The 16,514-nt window shown below is 40.4% G+C and overlaps 1 protein-coding gene across 1 annotated transcript; it reads right to left on the bottom strand.

The window, feature by feature from the left end:
- Nucleotides 1–958: 958 nt before the first annotated feature.
- LOC139459143 (microfibril-associated glycoprotein 4-like) lies at nt 959–13,823 on the bottom strand. The gene is made up of 3 exons (XM_071240595.1): nt 13,527–13,823; nt 2,558–2,660; nt 959–1,779 (listed from the first exon to the last, which is right to left on the bottom strand). The coding sequence occupies exons 1-3, from the start codon at nt 13,821–13,823 to the stop codon at nt 1,112–1,114; spliced, it is 1,068 nt and encodes a 355-aa protein (XP_071096696.1). The 3' UTR covers nt 959–1,111.
- Nucleotides 13,824–16,514: the final 2,691 nt, after the last annotated feature.

Here is a 16,514-nt window from a genome sequence, read left to right as displayed (position 1 = left end):
GAACATGGAATTAAACGGAATGTTTATGCAAGTATATGTGACGAATACAGTTGTCAACGCGCATGTGTTGACGGGGAAATTAGCTCAGATTGAAGACGAAGAATACGTTGAGTCCAAATTTTTTTTAGTCGGCAATAAAACAAAATACAATTAGAAATATGTCGAGCGGAGATTCCAACTCAACAAGTACAAGTGAAGTCCAGCAAGCAGGGGTATCCTACTCGCGGCTGTACATACAGGTGCTGTCGGAATACCAGACTAACTAACAGTAAAGATGTAAACATATACAACACTATTGGACAACAATAGACAGACAAAGAGACAATAGCGTTGCCCTTGACATGGGGCTTATGGATGTGATTACAGACACGGCCCGGGGAAAATGGATTAAGGCTATAAATGTCATAATGTGAAATGCTGTGTTAGACAATGGTTCAACTGACCGCCGTTACGCATGGATTACATCATGTTAAAATAGTTCTGATTTCCTAAACGATACTGTACAAAAAGGGTTGTTGTTCAGAAGCTACAATTCTTTAACATTGCGTTGTCCAGAGTGCAGTTAAGTCACTCTGTGACACAGTCACAGAATCGAGTGAAAAATTACAATTGAGAACATTTAAACAATTTCAATAATTAGGAACAATCAAATTGTTTAGAGTAGCTATATTTTTGTCCCACACAAAACAGTTGTGAGTACCAAGGGGTATTTGTATATAGTGCTATTAGTGTACCCGTCGTGTCTAATTTGTCATCATCAATCGAATAATCCTGTCGCCTTTGGGCTACGGTAGAAGTCGTTCAATTCAATGTTGGATGTTCGGTGAGGAATATTTTATGTTCCCTTACGTTTACGAATAAGAAACTATAGGGCTACATCACACCACACCAGGGACATTGTTTTGTATCGGTACGTATATTCATGAACACAATTGTGAGTTCAAGTACGTGAGAGAGTAAGAGGGTTTATGCGGTAGTAATCAATACTACTATTATGCTTGACGGCTTTAGATAAGGATAAACAATGTTACTTTCAACAACACATGATGAATGTAATGATGACCTGACTTAGACTAGAGATAAAGCGTCATAGCAGGTACCTGTAACAGGATCACCCATGATCACTTGGATGGCCACTGAGCATATAGACATAGATCTTGTTAACAGCCTCTCCGTCAATACCATCCTTCCAGAACACGTCAGTCATGTCCCCGCCCCAGGAGGTGTCTGTTGGTTTCAGCTGCCCAGTTGGATTACACTCAGGAGGGTTAGAAATCCAGAAGCCAGACTGTGTCACACCAGCTGCCCCGGAGGAGTGGTCCACATCTGGGGTACTGAAGGGCGTGTCGCTCACAAGACACGCTGCTGGATGCTGAACCCATTCTGTGTTAGGAAAGGTCGAGGAAAAGGTCATCTTGTAGTCGTCTTGTTCCGGTCCTACCCGGAAGTCCACGTAGATCCGCTGCGCTAGTTGATTGAAGTGGTCAGCACCGGGTGTCCTAAGTTCAACAACAAGGTACTGTGTTCTGCCACTAGTTATGTAATGTACGTTGTCATTGCCCAACCAGTGGTCACCTGAGAGACTACCGAACCCCACCTTGTACTCCTCCCACGTCCTGGTAAAATTCTCATTTCCTGAAGTCTGGGTCATGATAAGCGTCCTTCCTCCATACTTCATGTGACAGTGGACCTCGATCGGCCCAGGAGCACCGTTCGGATGACACAGGAAGTTAGCCTCTTGCTTGTCATAGTAACTGTAGAGGTTCCCTTCAGTGCAGTCTGAAATACACAATGTGTACAGTATTAGTTATATTACAAATCCTCTACCGTTACTGCTAGTAGTAGTAGTAGTAGCAGCAGCAGCAGCAGTATAGTAGTAGTAGTAGCAGCAGCAGCAGCAGCAGCAGCAGTATAGTAGCAGTAGTAGTAGCAGCAGTATAGTAGTAGTAGTAGCAGCAGCAGCAGCAGCAGCAGTATAGTAGTAGTAGCAGCAGCGGCAGCAGTATAGTAGTAGTAGTAGCAGCAGCAGTATAGTAGTAGTAGTAGTAGTAGCAGCAGTATAGTAGTAGTAGTAGTAGTTGCAGCAGCAGCAGTAGTAGTAGTAGCAGCAGCAGCAGCAGCAGCAGCAGTAGTAGTAGTAGTAGTAGTAGTAGTAGTAGTAACACCTCCGTGTTCTAGTGGTAGAGCGTTCTGGTACTATAAGTACTAATACTGATGCTCCTGCTTTTATTACTACCGATGCTGCTGACACCACAATTACCACCACCAATACTACCACTGCAGCTGCTACAGGGAGTGTAATAAACTATCATTTCGTCTAGACATCACACGAAGCAGCGGGGCGCAGTCGTCAGCTTCACACACGATATTTATCCCACTGCCAGGACCAGCACACAAAAGAGTGGGGCACCCTCCCCTTTGAACAGATGTTGCCTCTGGTATTACTGGTGTGACAGAGTTATCCTGTACACACTAGAACTGATGAATGCAATACAGGGGCCACTATACTGTGACTCTCTCACTAACAATGCTGAAATTGACTTGACCCTGGACGTACCCTGCATGAGCCTTTCGCACAGGTCGCCAACGTAGCCGCCGTAACAGACGCAGGTGTTGCTTGAAACGTCATAGTCTCCACCGTGAAAACAAGGCTTGTCAATCTGTGAATATAAATACCTTCAGTTCGGAGAATTTATGAATTTTTTAAATACAAAACGATCTGCGATAAGCACTACAATCTATACGCGTTGACGCCCGTTTAAAGATGTTGTCAGAGTAATGTCACCAGCAGCCACCGGAACCTAGCAAGCATTGGACATTTTTCGCTTAGACATCATGTAGTCTTTAAAATGACAGGCACATTCAAAGTACATATTTTTAAATGGGATGTGTGTTATATGACACATATTTGTGTGAGTGAGTGAGTGAGTCATGATTTATAGTCACATCGGCAGCATTTCCGCCATATCGTGTCTTGACAGTGTTATACATTAATAATACCATATCGTGTAATGGAATAACATCATCTCACGTAACTGTCAAACATTGGAGAAGATAACGATAAAACAGATTATAATTGTAAGTGCCCATTTTGCCAAATCATCAATTATTCATTGAATAATATTGCCAGTCTATCATGATAAAAAAAATGTATTCATTTGCTAAGGTATATTTAGAATTGAAGTGAATTTGAAGTATGGAATGCAACAGTGGCTAAGAATTTGGTTTTGCATAAATAGAACAGTACTGATTATATGATGACCCAAACAGGAACATCTGAGGAATTTTACAAAGGCCAATTTATCCTTATTCTAGAAAGTTTGTAGGAAGTATGTACTTAAAATCTAAACCTGGCATTTTCAGAAATGCTCATTGGGTATATGTAAACACAAACGGACTAATTCCACATTTCTCAGGAAATCCCAAGGAGTGCCCTTTCATGAATACAGAAGCTAATTGCCACACATTGATTGAGAAATTGTTCCTTTAATGATGATATCAAACTATTTGTTGTAACCAATCTGCAAAGGATGTTCCCGAAGGCCAGTTTCAGTTCACACACGCCTCATCTCTTGTTTTGAGGAAATATCGCTCAGGTCACACGGACCGACTGAAACTTACAATGTAATAGCTTTATCATATAGTATAAGTATTGACTTTCATTCGAATTCACTTGAAACTCCGACGCTCGTATAGTTTTGCCCTCACTCTATGGATGTTCATACTCCAATAAATCCAGCCACGAGAGAAAATATCTGTTTTTCCACGTCATGAGATGAGAGATGAATCATATTTCACTGGACACGTTAAATATCCTTTGTTACATCCCGTAATGTAAAAATTACTCTGAATGTAAAATAATACATTAAGGGTTCCTGGTTAACCCTGGTCACTCCGAATGTAATTTATTTTTACATTAAGGGTTAAAGTGACGGATAATAGTGGGGTTTTTTTATACACTGAAAGGCAAAAGAAACGTCACTTCTGAAAATACTGATAAAACTTAACAGACACTGGCAGTTACATGTTCTGTAACTCATTTATCGTTCTACTGCTTCTTTTTGTTGCCTTAAAGTCCATTTAACAATTGCGTTTCAAATGAAGCGCTTTGCCCAAACGCAGCCTACAAAAGTGCAATGGGACTCAGTTGCGGAAAAGTCTTGTCAAAAACATGATGCACGTGCATATCGTGGATGGTATGGGTATATAAGACACCAAATACTGTTAAACTGGCTTTCGTTATTCGATTCATCAGCCATGCCAAGATTAGCAGGAAATGACAGATAACAAGCGATCGGAAGACTGCAAGCAGGCATGAGTGCACAGGTCGTTGCAAATGCATTCAATGTCAACGTCAGAATGATATATCGTTTGCAACATCGCCACAACACCACCAACGCCACCGACGACCGACCGCGTACTGGTCGTCCTAGAGTCACTACTCCCAGACAAGATCGGTTCCTGATACGCAAACATCTGCAGAACCTATTCCGAATGGCCACTGAAACAGCTCGGCAAACAATTGGCAACCATCAGTGATCGTACAGTCCGACGTCGCCTAACTGCCAACATCATCTCGTGCCACCGTCCTGCTCGTGTACCCAACCTGAGAGATCGTCACCGACAGGCCCGACTCCAACGGGTGAGGCAGCATCAAAATTGGCGTCAACAGCAATGGAGAAGAATCAACTTCACTGATGAAAGTCGCTACTGTGTTTCAACCATGGATGGCAGAGTCAGGGTCTGGCGAAGGAGGGGCGAACGTTATGCTGATGCTTGTGTTATGGAACGAGACCCGTGGGGTTGCCCAAGCATCATGGTTTGGGGTGGAATCGGACTGAACCAGAGAGTGGGACCTGTGGTCTTTCAGAATATTGGTCCAGGAAGGGGTAATGGCATCACAGCTCTCCGCTACATTGACCAAGTCCTCAAACCCCATATCGTGCCTTTTTTTGCCCGTCATCAAAACCACATCTTTAAGCAACGCCCGTCCCAACACTGCCAGAGTCACCAGGGACTTTCTCCAGCAGCACAACATCCAAACCATGCCTTGGCCATTGAACACTTGTGGGATGAGATCCAACGCCGACTCAACGACGTACGCCCAAGGCCGACAACTGCAGCAGAACTGTGTGTAGCGTTCCTGAGGATATGGGCCCATATCCCCATGGTCTTCATCAACAGGCTGGTCCACTTCAGGTACAGGAGATGTGTGGCTGTAGTCAACGCCCGTGGTGGCCACACCAGGTACTGATTTTGAACCCCCCAGCTGTTATGTCTTCTGGTGCCTCCCCAAATTCACAATTCGCAAAAACATTCCCCAGACTGTTAAAGGGGCACTGATCTAACGCAATTCCCCGGACTGGTTGTTGCCTTTGTTATTGTTTTTTCCCCCTTGAGTACCCGGATGATACGCAACGCAACTGAGCGTGACCAGAGACTGGGCTACCGTCTGCAAAGACAGCTAAATAAACTTGGAGGCTGGAGGCAATATTTGCTTTACGAATTTTTGCATACACACTGATTGGTTAACTGTGATCTATAAAGATTTCGACAAAGGGCGCATGTTGATTAATTTCTTCAGCCTAAACAAACAGACAAAAAGAACGGCGGAGCTCATCGGATGTCGTCATTTGGAAATAACCCAGATGGTCATAGTTTAATACTAAAAAAAGTATCTATGCAGTGAAAGCAATTTCGGATTGCGTCGATAATACGATTACTACTCCCTTGTTGTCATCCACGTTTTCTCGTATAACCCTATACTTGTGTATTTGTCGTCATTCACTTGATGCTCAGTTAATGAATTTATTACAGGTACAATTAGTGGTAGCACCACTTAGATTACCTGACAAAGGTTCCCATTTGGCATTTATTGTGTCTGGGGTAATTATTCAATCTAAATCCAGGTTTGAAGTGAGGTGAAATGTGTCTTATGTAATATGCACGTGGCAGACCAGCAAGAGGTGAATGATCACTTGATTTACTTTTTTTGTAAATAAACGGATCGTTCCTAGTCATCAAAGGATTAACAGAAAATATGTTGATTGATTAATCACTGTTATCTTGCACAGTGGATATGTCAAAAGTGAGTGTTTACATGTCTAGGTTTACTAAAACAAAGGGAATACACTCATGTCATGGCGTGAAGTGCCGATGTAAAAACAACATACTTTGTTCAAAGGGTTAACTGATAATACGTTGATTGATTGATCATTGTTATCTATCACTCAATGGATTTTTTAGGAACCGTGGACGTTATGAAAATAGTTGTCACGTGGGATTTCTCAGCCGACCCTTGAGACTTGACACCTATGTGAAACACCTGAAACAATCCAAGTGATCAGTTGAGAAACGAACACGGGTTATAATATCCCGAAACGATATAGATCTTTTAAAATATTTGATTGTTACAGAGACACGCGACATCGAATAAGTTTCTTTGTACAGCTGCAGACGAGTGGGATATTGTTCGTTTGTGTGGATATTCACGGATACATTCTTCGAACAAGGAAGCTCCTAAAATTTATACACAGAAATTTGGTAGGTTGCAATTATGGTATTTGCATTTTGATTTCCTTCATTTTAACCGATTCGTTCTTGTTTCTCTACGTCTTGGTTGAGAAATTCTTCAATGCGCGATAGACATTGTTTTCACAGGTCTTTTCCTTTGTAAGCATGTATATATTACCGTCAATTTGTAAAATGTGATTCTCTCAGGCAATTTATAAAATGTGTAAATATTTCAGTCATATTGACTAAAAAATCTGTCCAGATTGATTAAGGTGATCAAAAGGGCCTACAAACATCACAACAGATTATTATGTAGGATTAGAAGCCTAACAACATAGACATGTACTTTTCAACGTAACATTTTCAGTCTCTTGGTGATGACATTAAACATCAAAATGTTTGGAATTCGTTATCATAATAATACAGATGGAAATGTTTTTTTCAGTCACTTTGTAAAATAACTGAATATTTAGACTTTTAATAAATTTGAAAAAGTTACACATTTTGACAGTAAACAAATATACACACTTTAAAAAAAAGCAATGCTCAGATGAAATATTTACTTTGTGTTTCAAGTCAAAATAGTGTAAACGAAAATCGCAAAATTACCAAGCAAGTGACATATCAAAACTTCGTCACCAGTACCGGTGCTACCCACAAAGATACCTACATTTCCTTATTATCTCGAAAACTGTATTTCATTTTGTTGATCAATGTGACCATACGCCCTTATTACTACCAATAAAAGTGACTGATGCGCTTACGAATTGCGCAGCAGAGGTCGCGAACTAGTTTAGATTTCTGCTATACATCCGGGTACTCACTGGGATAAAACAATAACAAAGGCAACAACCAGTCCCGGGGAATTGCGTTAGATCAGTGCCCCTTTAATTTCATGTAGGTCAAACACTGACTTTCTCCGATGTCTTTACTTACTTATATAAGCATTTGAAAATAAATATATTTATATAATACATCAACATGACGTTTCTTTTGCCGTTCAGTGTATTATGAAATAATACTTATACATTCATGAAACGTCACAGATTTAATTGATCGATTCTTTGTCTAGATGTGCAAATGACTAATCATTTTTAGATTCCCTCTCTACAGCGACCACCTGGTTGCCATATGCAGGTTTTATGAACGGGTTTATCACCTTTGACCCTTGTAACCGATTTCTGTCAAACTTACTGTAGTACAAAGGTTACATTACGATACTCTACAAGGTAACCCCATTTCCGTTACTATTCCATACCATAGCGACTCTGGTTGATTGAAATGTAGTTATTGTCAAATCGTAAATGTTACACTCTTATTTTACAAATACTGTATATTTTAATTCAAATGTCTCCCTACAATTGTTAAATTACTTGGTGTCGTCGCGTAAATACATAATGACGTCACAGTTGTAATTTATGACGTCATCATAAGTATGACGTCATATTATATGTCATTGTCAGTTACACTGAAGAGCTGTCATGAGACAGCTAAAGTACTATGTCTGAAACTGATATAAAGATGATGATGGACTAACGTGGACTTTATTATTGTATTATATAATTTTATATATATATGTATGTGTGTGTGTCTGTCTGTCTGTCTGTCTGTCTGTCTGTCTGTCTGTCTGTCTGTCTGTCTGCCTGCCTGTCTGTCTGTCTGTCTGTCTGTCTGTGTGTGTGTGTGTGTGTGTGTGTGTGTGTGTGTGTGTGTGTGTGTGTGTGTGTGTGTGTGTGTGTGTGTGTGTGTGTTATGGAAACCCTACCACGATGCCCACACCCATGAACCTATAACTGCTTCGGCGGATGCGACTTTTCGGAGCAGACCAGACTAAGTCGCAGATGGTTGTTAGATGGACAGTTAAGCATACGCCAGAACCATATGACATTAAAAACGTTAGGAATTCGAAGGCAATGATGTTTATGTTGAGATAAACATAAGTATCGTGTCGAGTCTAAAATAGCCATCGAAAGTCAGATGGCAATACGTCACATAAACCTTTCGGTCATCTTGCATGTATGGAAAACATTAAGCTTGCAAGAAATGTTCTATGGGTAGGTAGCTTAGGAGCAATCAGAGTCCTACATTCCATTAACACGATAACAACCTAACCTATGTGCTTGAGTTTGGAGTACCATAACGTGGCAATTTACAAAATTTGAACGAAATCGGTCCATTTCTAAATTTCGAGCAATCAAAGGCCTCCGTTCCGTTGCCACAGTAACACAATGGTAATGGAAATGAAGCCATATTCGTACAGCGTCCGTAGCTACACCTACGTATACATCTGAAAGAAATCGATGTAGTAGTTTGTTGTCAAGCCAAATTGAAATGACGAAGTAACAAAGGACCAACTCCGCCTAAATGAAAAAATAATTGCAATGTGCCGACTACATATTGAAGTGGTCACGTGTACGACGTTTAATTGAAATAAGTGAATTAGTTTAGAAGAAATCTTTTATAGTGTCCCTAGATACATCTTTGTACTAAGATTGAACAAATTCGGCTAAATTACATGTTGGTAATGACCACTGAAATAAAACCTGTAACTAATGTAGTTGAAGAAGGAAATTATTCCAGTACGAATAATAAAATAACAATGAAAAATAGGAAACGGTACCCAATATTTCCAATCAAACTTTGTTTCTAAGCATCTTTTACAATAAGGGGCGATATGTACGATATGAACCCTTTTTTACATTAACGATTGCGGGTTGTTACTCCTTATGTAAACAAATACATTAAGAGTTAACACGTTATTTACACAAAATGTACATTGAGAGTATTTTTTACATTAAAGGTTGTAACAGATCCTATTTAATATATACATCATCTGTAGTTGACAGTGTTTTTATAATCAAATTACCTAATACAATTAAAACGAAAAATCTAAATTCCCCCTATTTTTCATATTGAACTATTCACACTATGACTTTCTGCACGCAATCAAGATGTCGTGCTAATTTTCATTTAATAATTAAAAAAAATACTACACTCCATAAATTACATGTATTTATTTTTTGTAATTTACGTACTGCTAAAATTTTATTTCACTTCTTCTGAATTAATGAATGCTCATTTTCTGTTTGCGGTATTTAATTTAATTTCCAAGCGCATCAAAATATCAAATTTTCAATGACAAATATGGCGCCGAACGAAGCAGGGAGGCCCGACCGTTTAGCAATGTATTTGAAGCATAGTTGTTCAAATAGGACTGTTTTCAACACATAACGCATAAGAACCAGTATCCAGTAAATCAATATATATATATTTCGACATTCACAGTAACGATTTACAAAGCTTCAAGATCCAATTAGTGTCTTACACCATCAAATATGTACATACTCATATTACAAAATTAATGTTTTGTGTTTGTTATTTTTTATATTGTTCAAAGCCTTAACGCAAAGGTCGATAATTTCACAAGATCAATATCTTCATTTTATTTCTGATGATGAATAAAAAAACCGTTTTACGTAGTTATTCGTACGTTCTGCTAAAAAAACGTCAAATATCTCGCATTCTCGAGATCGAAATATTGTAAGTCCTTTAAACCGATAAACAATAAGGTCTAGGTTCTCCAGACACGGGATACGTTGTACGGGTATGAGGAACTTGATAGTTGGCCAGACTCCCTCTCTTTAAGCAACAGACTCTCAGCCACACATGCTCTGTACCGCCCTTTCTCTATTCCAATGTATCCAATGTAAACTTCCATGAATATGTTGGAAATATCTTGCCTTTGATTTCGGTTTGATGAATATGTTTATGAACACCGAAAACTGGTGAAAAGTATAATAATAGTGTATATATGGTCGCACGTAGGTGAGGCAAAGAAGCAGAGGAATCAAAGGAAAGTGCAGTGACATACCACGTCAACGCCAGAGAACATTATATGAATGAATCGATGAAAATTAGTGATGACACCAGGTGTTCGCGAAAAGGGTATCCAATCCCTGCCCTACCGGCACATGCATGCTCTGCCACTCCAATTTGCATAAGAAAATAAGTGTCTGTTTGTTGCCCATCATCGCACCTAGCAATAATCCAGTGCAAAGTCTACATGACTATTTCTATGGAGCAGTTAAATAAATTGTTATACTTCTATGAAGAAGCTTGCAATTCCATTAGTTAATCCGTACCACGTGACGAAACAATGCATTTCAGTGAAGACTTCTAAGTCATGTGACTGTCACTGACCTCAATATTGACCTGTCACGAGGTGAATATTCACTCGTCTGTTAGAAAACAAGATGGCATCTTGTGTAATGACATTTTGCAGTTCGCAGCTCCGTTACTGCAATGAAACAGAAGACGGTGAAAAAGCCTCATAAACTTCAATGTGAATTTCCGCATTAGAAAACGAATGGTTACGCTTGACGAGGTCAATATTCAAAGACAAGCACCCCTTCGCCGGTCTGATGGGACCGCGACCTGAGGATCGATTTAGGTTTCTCTTCTCTGTGATAAAATACAAACGAATGTTTTTCGTCCAATAAATACGGTTCTAAAAGGTTTGTTTTAAGAGAAAATGGTTATTTCATCATACAGAAAGAACATTCTATCCTCAACGTTACATTATGGATCTGATAAGTGTCTGTCAGTGCAACTGATTCGAATATGGATTTAATAAAAGCAGTTATTGACTGGCGTCTTTGATAATAACAGTTCTGTTTGTAGTGCTGATGGGCGTAGCGTAATTTGTGTTTCACATTAGTTGACAGACTGTGTCTTATCACTGGTAGCATTAATCAAATAATTAGCCCCGTTTAATGTAAACGGCACCTTGCTCTGTGGTTGTTCTTTACAATCTATATATTTATCTACCGAGCAAAGGGAAATGTACACCTATGTTTGATGGAGCCTAGAAGGTTTGAAACAAACAAGAAGTGGTTATTCATGGTTATATGTTTGATTCAGGTATCATAGTTATATTTAACCTAAAGAATGCAGTGTTTCAGCGACTGCTTTTCAGCCCAGTAACGTTTTGATAACCTTTATAGTATATACCTTTATTTGGTCAAATTTGATTTCAAGTGTATACTTTTTTTTTGCCCGGCAGTTTACCTAGAATACTGTTGATTTGGTACATTTTGCTCAGATATCTATCGACACAGAATGCTGTTATTTATTAGATCCTTCGTATTTTTGGGTTAAATTAAATAATTTAGTTCTCCGTCTTCAAGGGTTAAGGACAATCCGGCAAAAAATAAAAATGTATGTCATCTGAAGTATACCGAGAAAACAATGTGAAATGGCGGCCTACACCTAGACACCATGTGTGTGCAATTAAGGGGTTTGGACATTTAAGAATGACGCATGCATCCCCATGGACACTAATTGTGCTCCCCTTCTTGCTGATCTCTGCCTTTCTGCAATCGAGTCACGATAATTAAAAAAAGGCGAATAATGCTAAGATGTTTGATGAAAGCAACAAAACCCTTTCGATATTCAATTGAAATCGATTGTACGATTCCGTCTTTATCATGAGCATCTGTTTATGAATCAATTTCATATAGTGATGATATCAGGTGTTTTCGAAAAGATGAGCGTATCCTTCCCGACACGAACACACGGAAAGGCAAATCAATTGTGTACCCGAAAAAGACAGGGGAACATGGTACAAGTCAAAATAGAGCATTGCAACGAACATAATTTCTTTTGTTACTTATACGTAAAGTTAGAAATGTCCTAACACATAAAACATGCTTTATTGAGGCCTTAACTGTTGTAACCTTGATCAAACAACTTATGAGCAAGAGTCGTGTGATGTTCTTTGAAATCTTTAACATGCCCCACAGGTATACCGATCTGATATCACTCGACGACGGTCAAATAGCCAATAACCTTCCACTGTTTTACCCTCATAGGCTAGAAATATATGACATCAGTAAAATCGCGCCGTCTGTTTCATATTTAGATTTATGCGTAAACATTCAGATTGACTAATGTTATATAGGTGTGTATTTTATTGTGTAACTCAGTTACATTGTTTCTGTTGGGATTATGTAGACATTTATAGTATGCGGACAGTGATAAGTCGTCAGGAGTGTTGTGCCATGTGCCATGTAAGCAGTCGTCAGGAAATTACTATATTTAGATGCTATTGTGGTGTGTAAACTTCCGGTTACTACGGACGGTGATAGTGTGTTTTAGAAACATGTGGAATGTTCCAGTGCCGTGAGGGCACTGTGTAGAAATTTCCAGTATCTAGTTAGAATGTATATATAGTGGGGCAGGATGGTTTTTACGCAGCTCTCACATTTTTCATCACATCAAGACCAGCTTTCGTAAGTGGATCACTCATCTCCCCTATTTCCCTGCCTTGGACCATCTCGGAAGTTTAACCACCGTCGTCTCGGGGTCACTCACTTTAGCTATCACCACTGTATTTTTGTATCTGATACTGCCCACAGCAATCATATTATATATTGCAATTGAATATTGTACCACCCACTCTATTGTGCACTGCAATTGTAAAAGCTGTTCAGTAATTTGTATTGAGTTAACATTGGAATACACTTGTTGATTGTATGCCACTTGGGATCGATGACATGCATCAACCAAGTTAGCGAGCCTGACCACCCGATCCCGTTAGTCGCCTTTTAAGACAAGCATAGTCGCCTTTTATGGCAAGTATGGGTTGCTAAAGGCCTATTCTATCCAGGATCTTCACGGGTCCGGCGTCTAAGAGGACCTATACCCAGCATGTTATGTAAACAGTGGACAACTTACGTCATTAAAGTGATTTAATGTGGGTCCTTAGCTCGCCCGAAACCTATGATCGTGGTTTCGCACCGATTATGTTTGTCAGTACCCTACATGTGACCTAGGTTTCACCAACTGGTAAACGGCTGACATCTGCATCGCGTCTGGCTTTCCTCCCACATTAAGTTCAGACGCCGTGATGTAACTTTAATACTGTTCAAAGCGACGTTAAAGAATACACACTCACTTATACATTAAAGGTCCAGTGACCAATAATCTGTGTGAAATGTTTAAGGACTACTTACGTCATTATAGTGTATGTATTTCCCTTCACACTCGCCGGCTTTTAGGTATGCACTGTGCAGGTTGCAGAGTAGCGGCGCTGTCGTTTTAACCGAAAATGATTTACACGAGTCGTGTCGTGCACATGCCACAGCACACTCCATCTCCGTGAGCACCGGCACAGGCATCGTGTTGGTGATGTCGTCACATGTCTTAATCTTTTTGAATCCTTTTGTCCGCAACCCAGCAGAGAGTGCAGAGAGGATGGCGGAGAGAAGAAAGAGAGTTGGTAATATTATCTTTAGAGATATTCTGGCCATGTCGTTCATATTTCTACCCGATCAAGCGCCTTTACCTGATGACGTTCCGAGTTAAATACAGGCGACGCTCTATGGTGTCTGCCAATACGTAGATCCCATTGATTATTGAAATGACATGGATTGGTCGCTGAGATGAGCAAATGAAACACACAAGGCTTATAAGAGGCGTTATTGAATGTCAATGACTGACACACACCTGCGTATTCAGCAACGTCACAGATAGTGGAGGCTGGAATCAATCTTCAGAAGAACAACACAAGGATATGTTCTGCCCAGATTCTCCTTACACTACACGCGAAGGACATATGTCTCACAACCAGATCGTTATTCACCTACACGTGTAGGACATACAGATTATTGTTACACAACACGTGTAGTATATATACCTCACATCCAGAACGTTGTAACACAACACGCGTAGGACAGGTACAATGTACCTCACACCAGACTGCAGTTACACAACTCGTGTAGGACAGGTTCCTCTCACCCAGATTATTGTTACATAACACGTGTAGGATATATACTTCTCACCCAGACTATTGTTACACAACACGTGTAGGATATATACCTCACACCAGAGCGTTATTCACCTACACGTGTAGGACATATACTTCTCACCAAGATTATTGTTACACAACACGTGTAGGATATATACCTCACATCCAGATCGTTGTAACACAACACCAGTAGAACCTACAGATACCTCACACCGGATCGCTGTTACACAACACGTGTAGGACAGGTTCCTCTCACCCTGACTATTGTTACACAACACGTGTAGGACATATACCTCTCACCAGATCGCTGTCACACAACACGTGTAAGACAGGTACCTCACACCAGATCGCTGTCACACAACACGTGTAGGACATATACCTCACACCAGATCGCTGTCACACAACACGTGTAAGACAGGTACCTCACACCAGATCGCTGTCACACAACACGTGTAGGACATATACCTCACACCAGATTGCTGTCACACAACACGTGTAAGACAGGTACCTCACACCAGATCGCTATTACACAACACGTGTGAGACAAGTACCTCACACCCTGATTATTGTTACATAACACGTTTAGGACACACAAGATCGGTGTTACACACCATGTGTAGAACATATACCTCACACCAGATCGCTGTAACACAACACGTGAAAATTCATTATCATATCATGTGTACTAACTGGGAAAAGTAACTGTTCTTCATACACAGTTCAATTATACAATTATTCTGAAAACAAGTAATATTTCAATACATATATTAAGATCGTGATTAACAATTTGCATGAGCACGGTAATGGGTATATGCGTGTTTGTTGGAAGCATTATACATATTTTTATTTACATAAGCAGCATACAATGACTGTGTTGCTATCAGGAGTTCATTAGAACACATTTGTTTAAATGTAAATAACGCTTCCGCAATGCTCAAAATCAACGTCTTCGGGCCATGGGTATGTTGCAAACGATAATGGCACAAATCCAAGCTGCCAAACATTTTAATGTTCATCAAAACACAATATTTCCTTTTTGGAGACGTTTTCTGCAGCATGGCAACACTCATGACTTGCCATGGACCTGTCATCCACGTGTGAAGTCGCGTCAACAAGATAACCATATTTGGTCGTTGCATCTACGGATTCGATACCAAACTGACACATTAACAGGTCGGACATTTCCTGACGGTCAGACCAATTATTGGCATAACCAAACGCAACCGGTTGTGGAAGCACAATATTCAGCCCAAACGTCCAGCGATGCTACCAATTTTGTTTCCACGTCACCTTCAAGCACGCCTAGATTGGTATAATCGGGATCTGAGGTTCAGAGTGAGTGAGTGAGTATGGTTTTACGCCGCTTTTAGCAATATTCCAGCAATATCACGGCGGGGGACACCAGAAATGGGCTTCACACATTGTACCCATGTCGAGAATCGAACCTGGGTCTTCGGCGTGACGAGCGAACGCTTTAACCACTAAGCTACCCGACCGTCCCTGAGGTTCAGAAGACAAGACTGGGACAGTATACTGTTCACAGATGGGCCCAGGCGTGCACGGGTCTACAGGCGTCCAGGAGAACGCGACGCTTACGTTACCCAACGCCGTCAGTTTGGGAGGTGGAAGTGTAATGGTATGGGGTGGCATCACAACTCACGGGAGAACACAACACATATTTGTTAACGGCAAATTGAATGGCATACGCTACCAGGACGACACCGTTCGAGATCATGTTCCTCCCTTTTTGTAAATGCAGGGACGTAACGTCACTGCAACGGTTCTCTGGGTAGATATTGGGGTAGAGCTTTGGGTAGCGAACTGTGGATCACTCCCAATACCACCAACCACACAGTTTAAATTATTAAAATTATCAATAATAATTCCACAACAAAGATATACACAATGAACATTGATTACATTGTAAAGAATATAATTATATTTTTAACAGTAATACATACCGTTATTTCCCCGGCCGCGTCATACCAAAAGACGTTAAAAGATGGTACTTGTTGTTACCCTGTCTGGCGCTCGACATTAAGGGGCTAAAACAAGGACTGGTCGGCTCGGAGTCAGTATACTGTGTCTGAGTGGGGTATTCGTGTTAAACTGCGGCATGGTATCTCAGTAAGCTAGCACTATAAATCGGCATCAGTCCGGACGAGTACAAGCAGCCACATACACACACGTGAAT

The sequence above is a fragment of the Haliotis cracherodii genome, unplaced genomic scaffold, assembly GCF_022045235.1.
Source record: "Haliotis cracherodii isolate W230 unplaced genomic scaffold, xgHalCrac1.p SCAF_13, whole genome shotgun sequence".
NCBI classification, from domain to species: Eukaryota; Metazoa; Mollusca; class Gastropoda; order Lepetellida; family Haliotidae; genus Haliotis; species Haliotis cracherodii.
The sequence above is the reverse complement of the archived record's forward strand: the minus strand, read 5'-3'. Positions and strand labels throughout refer to the sequence as shown.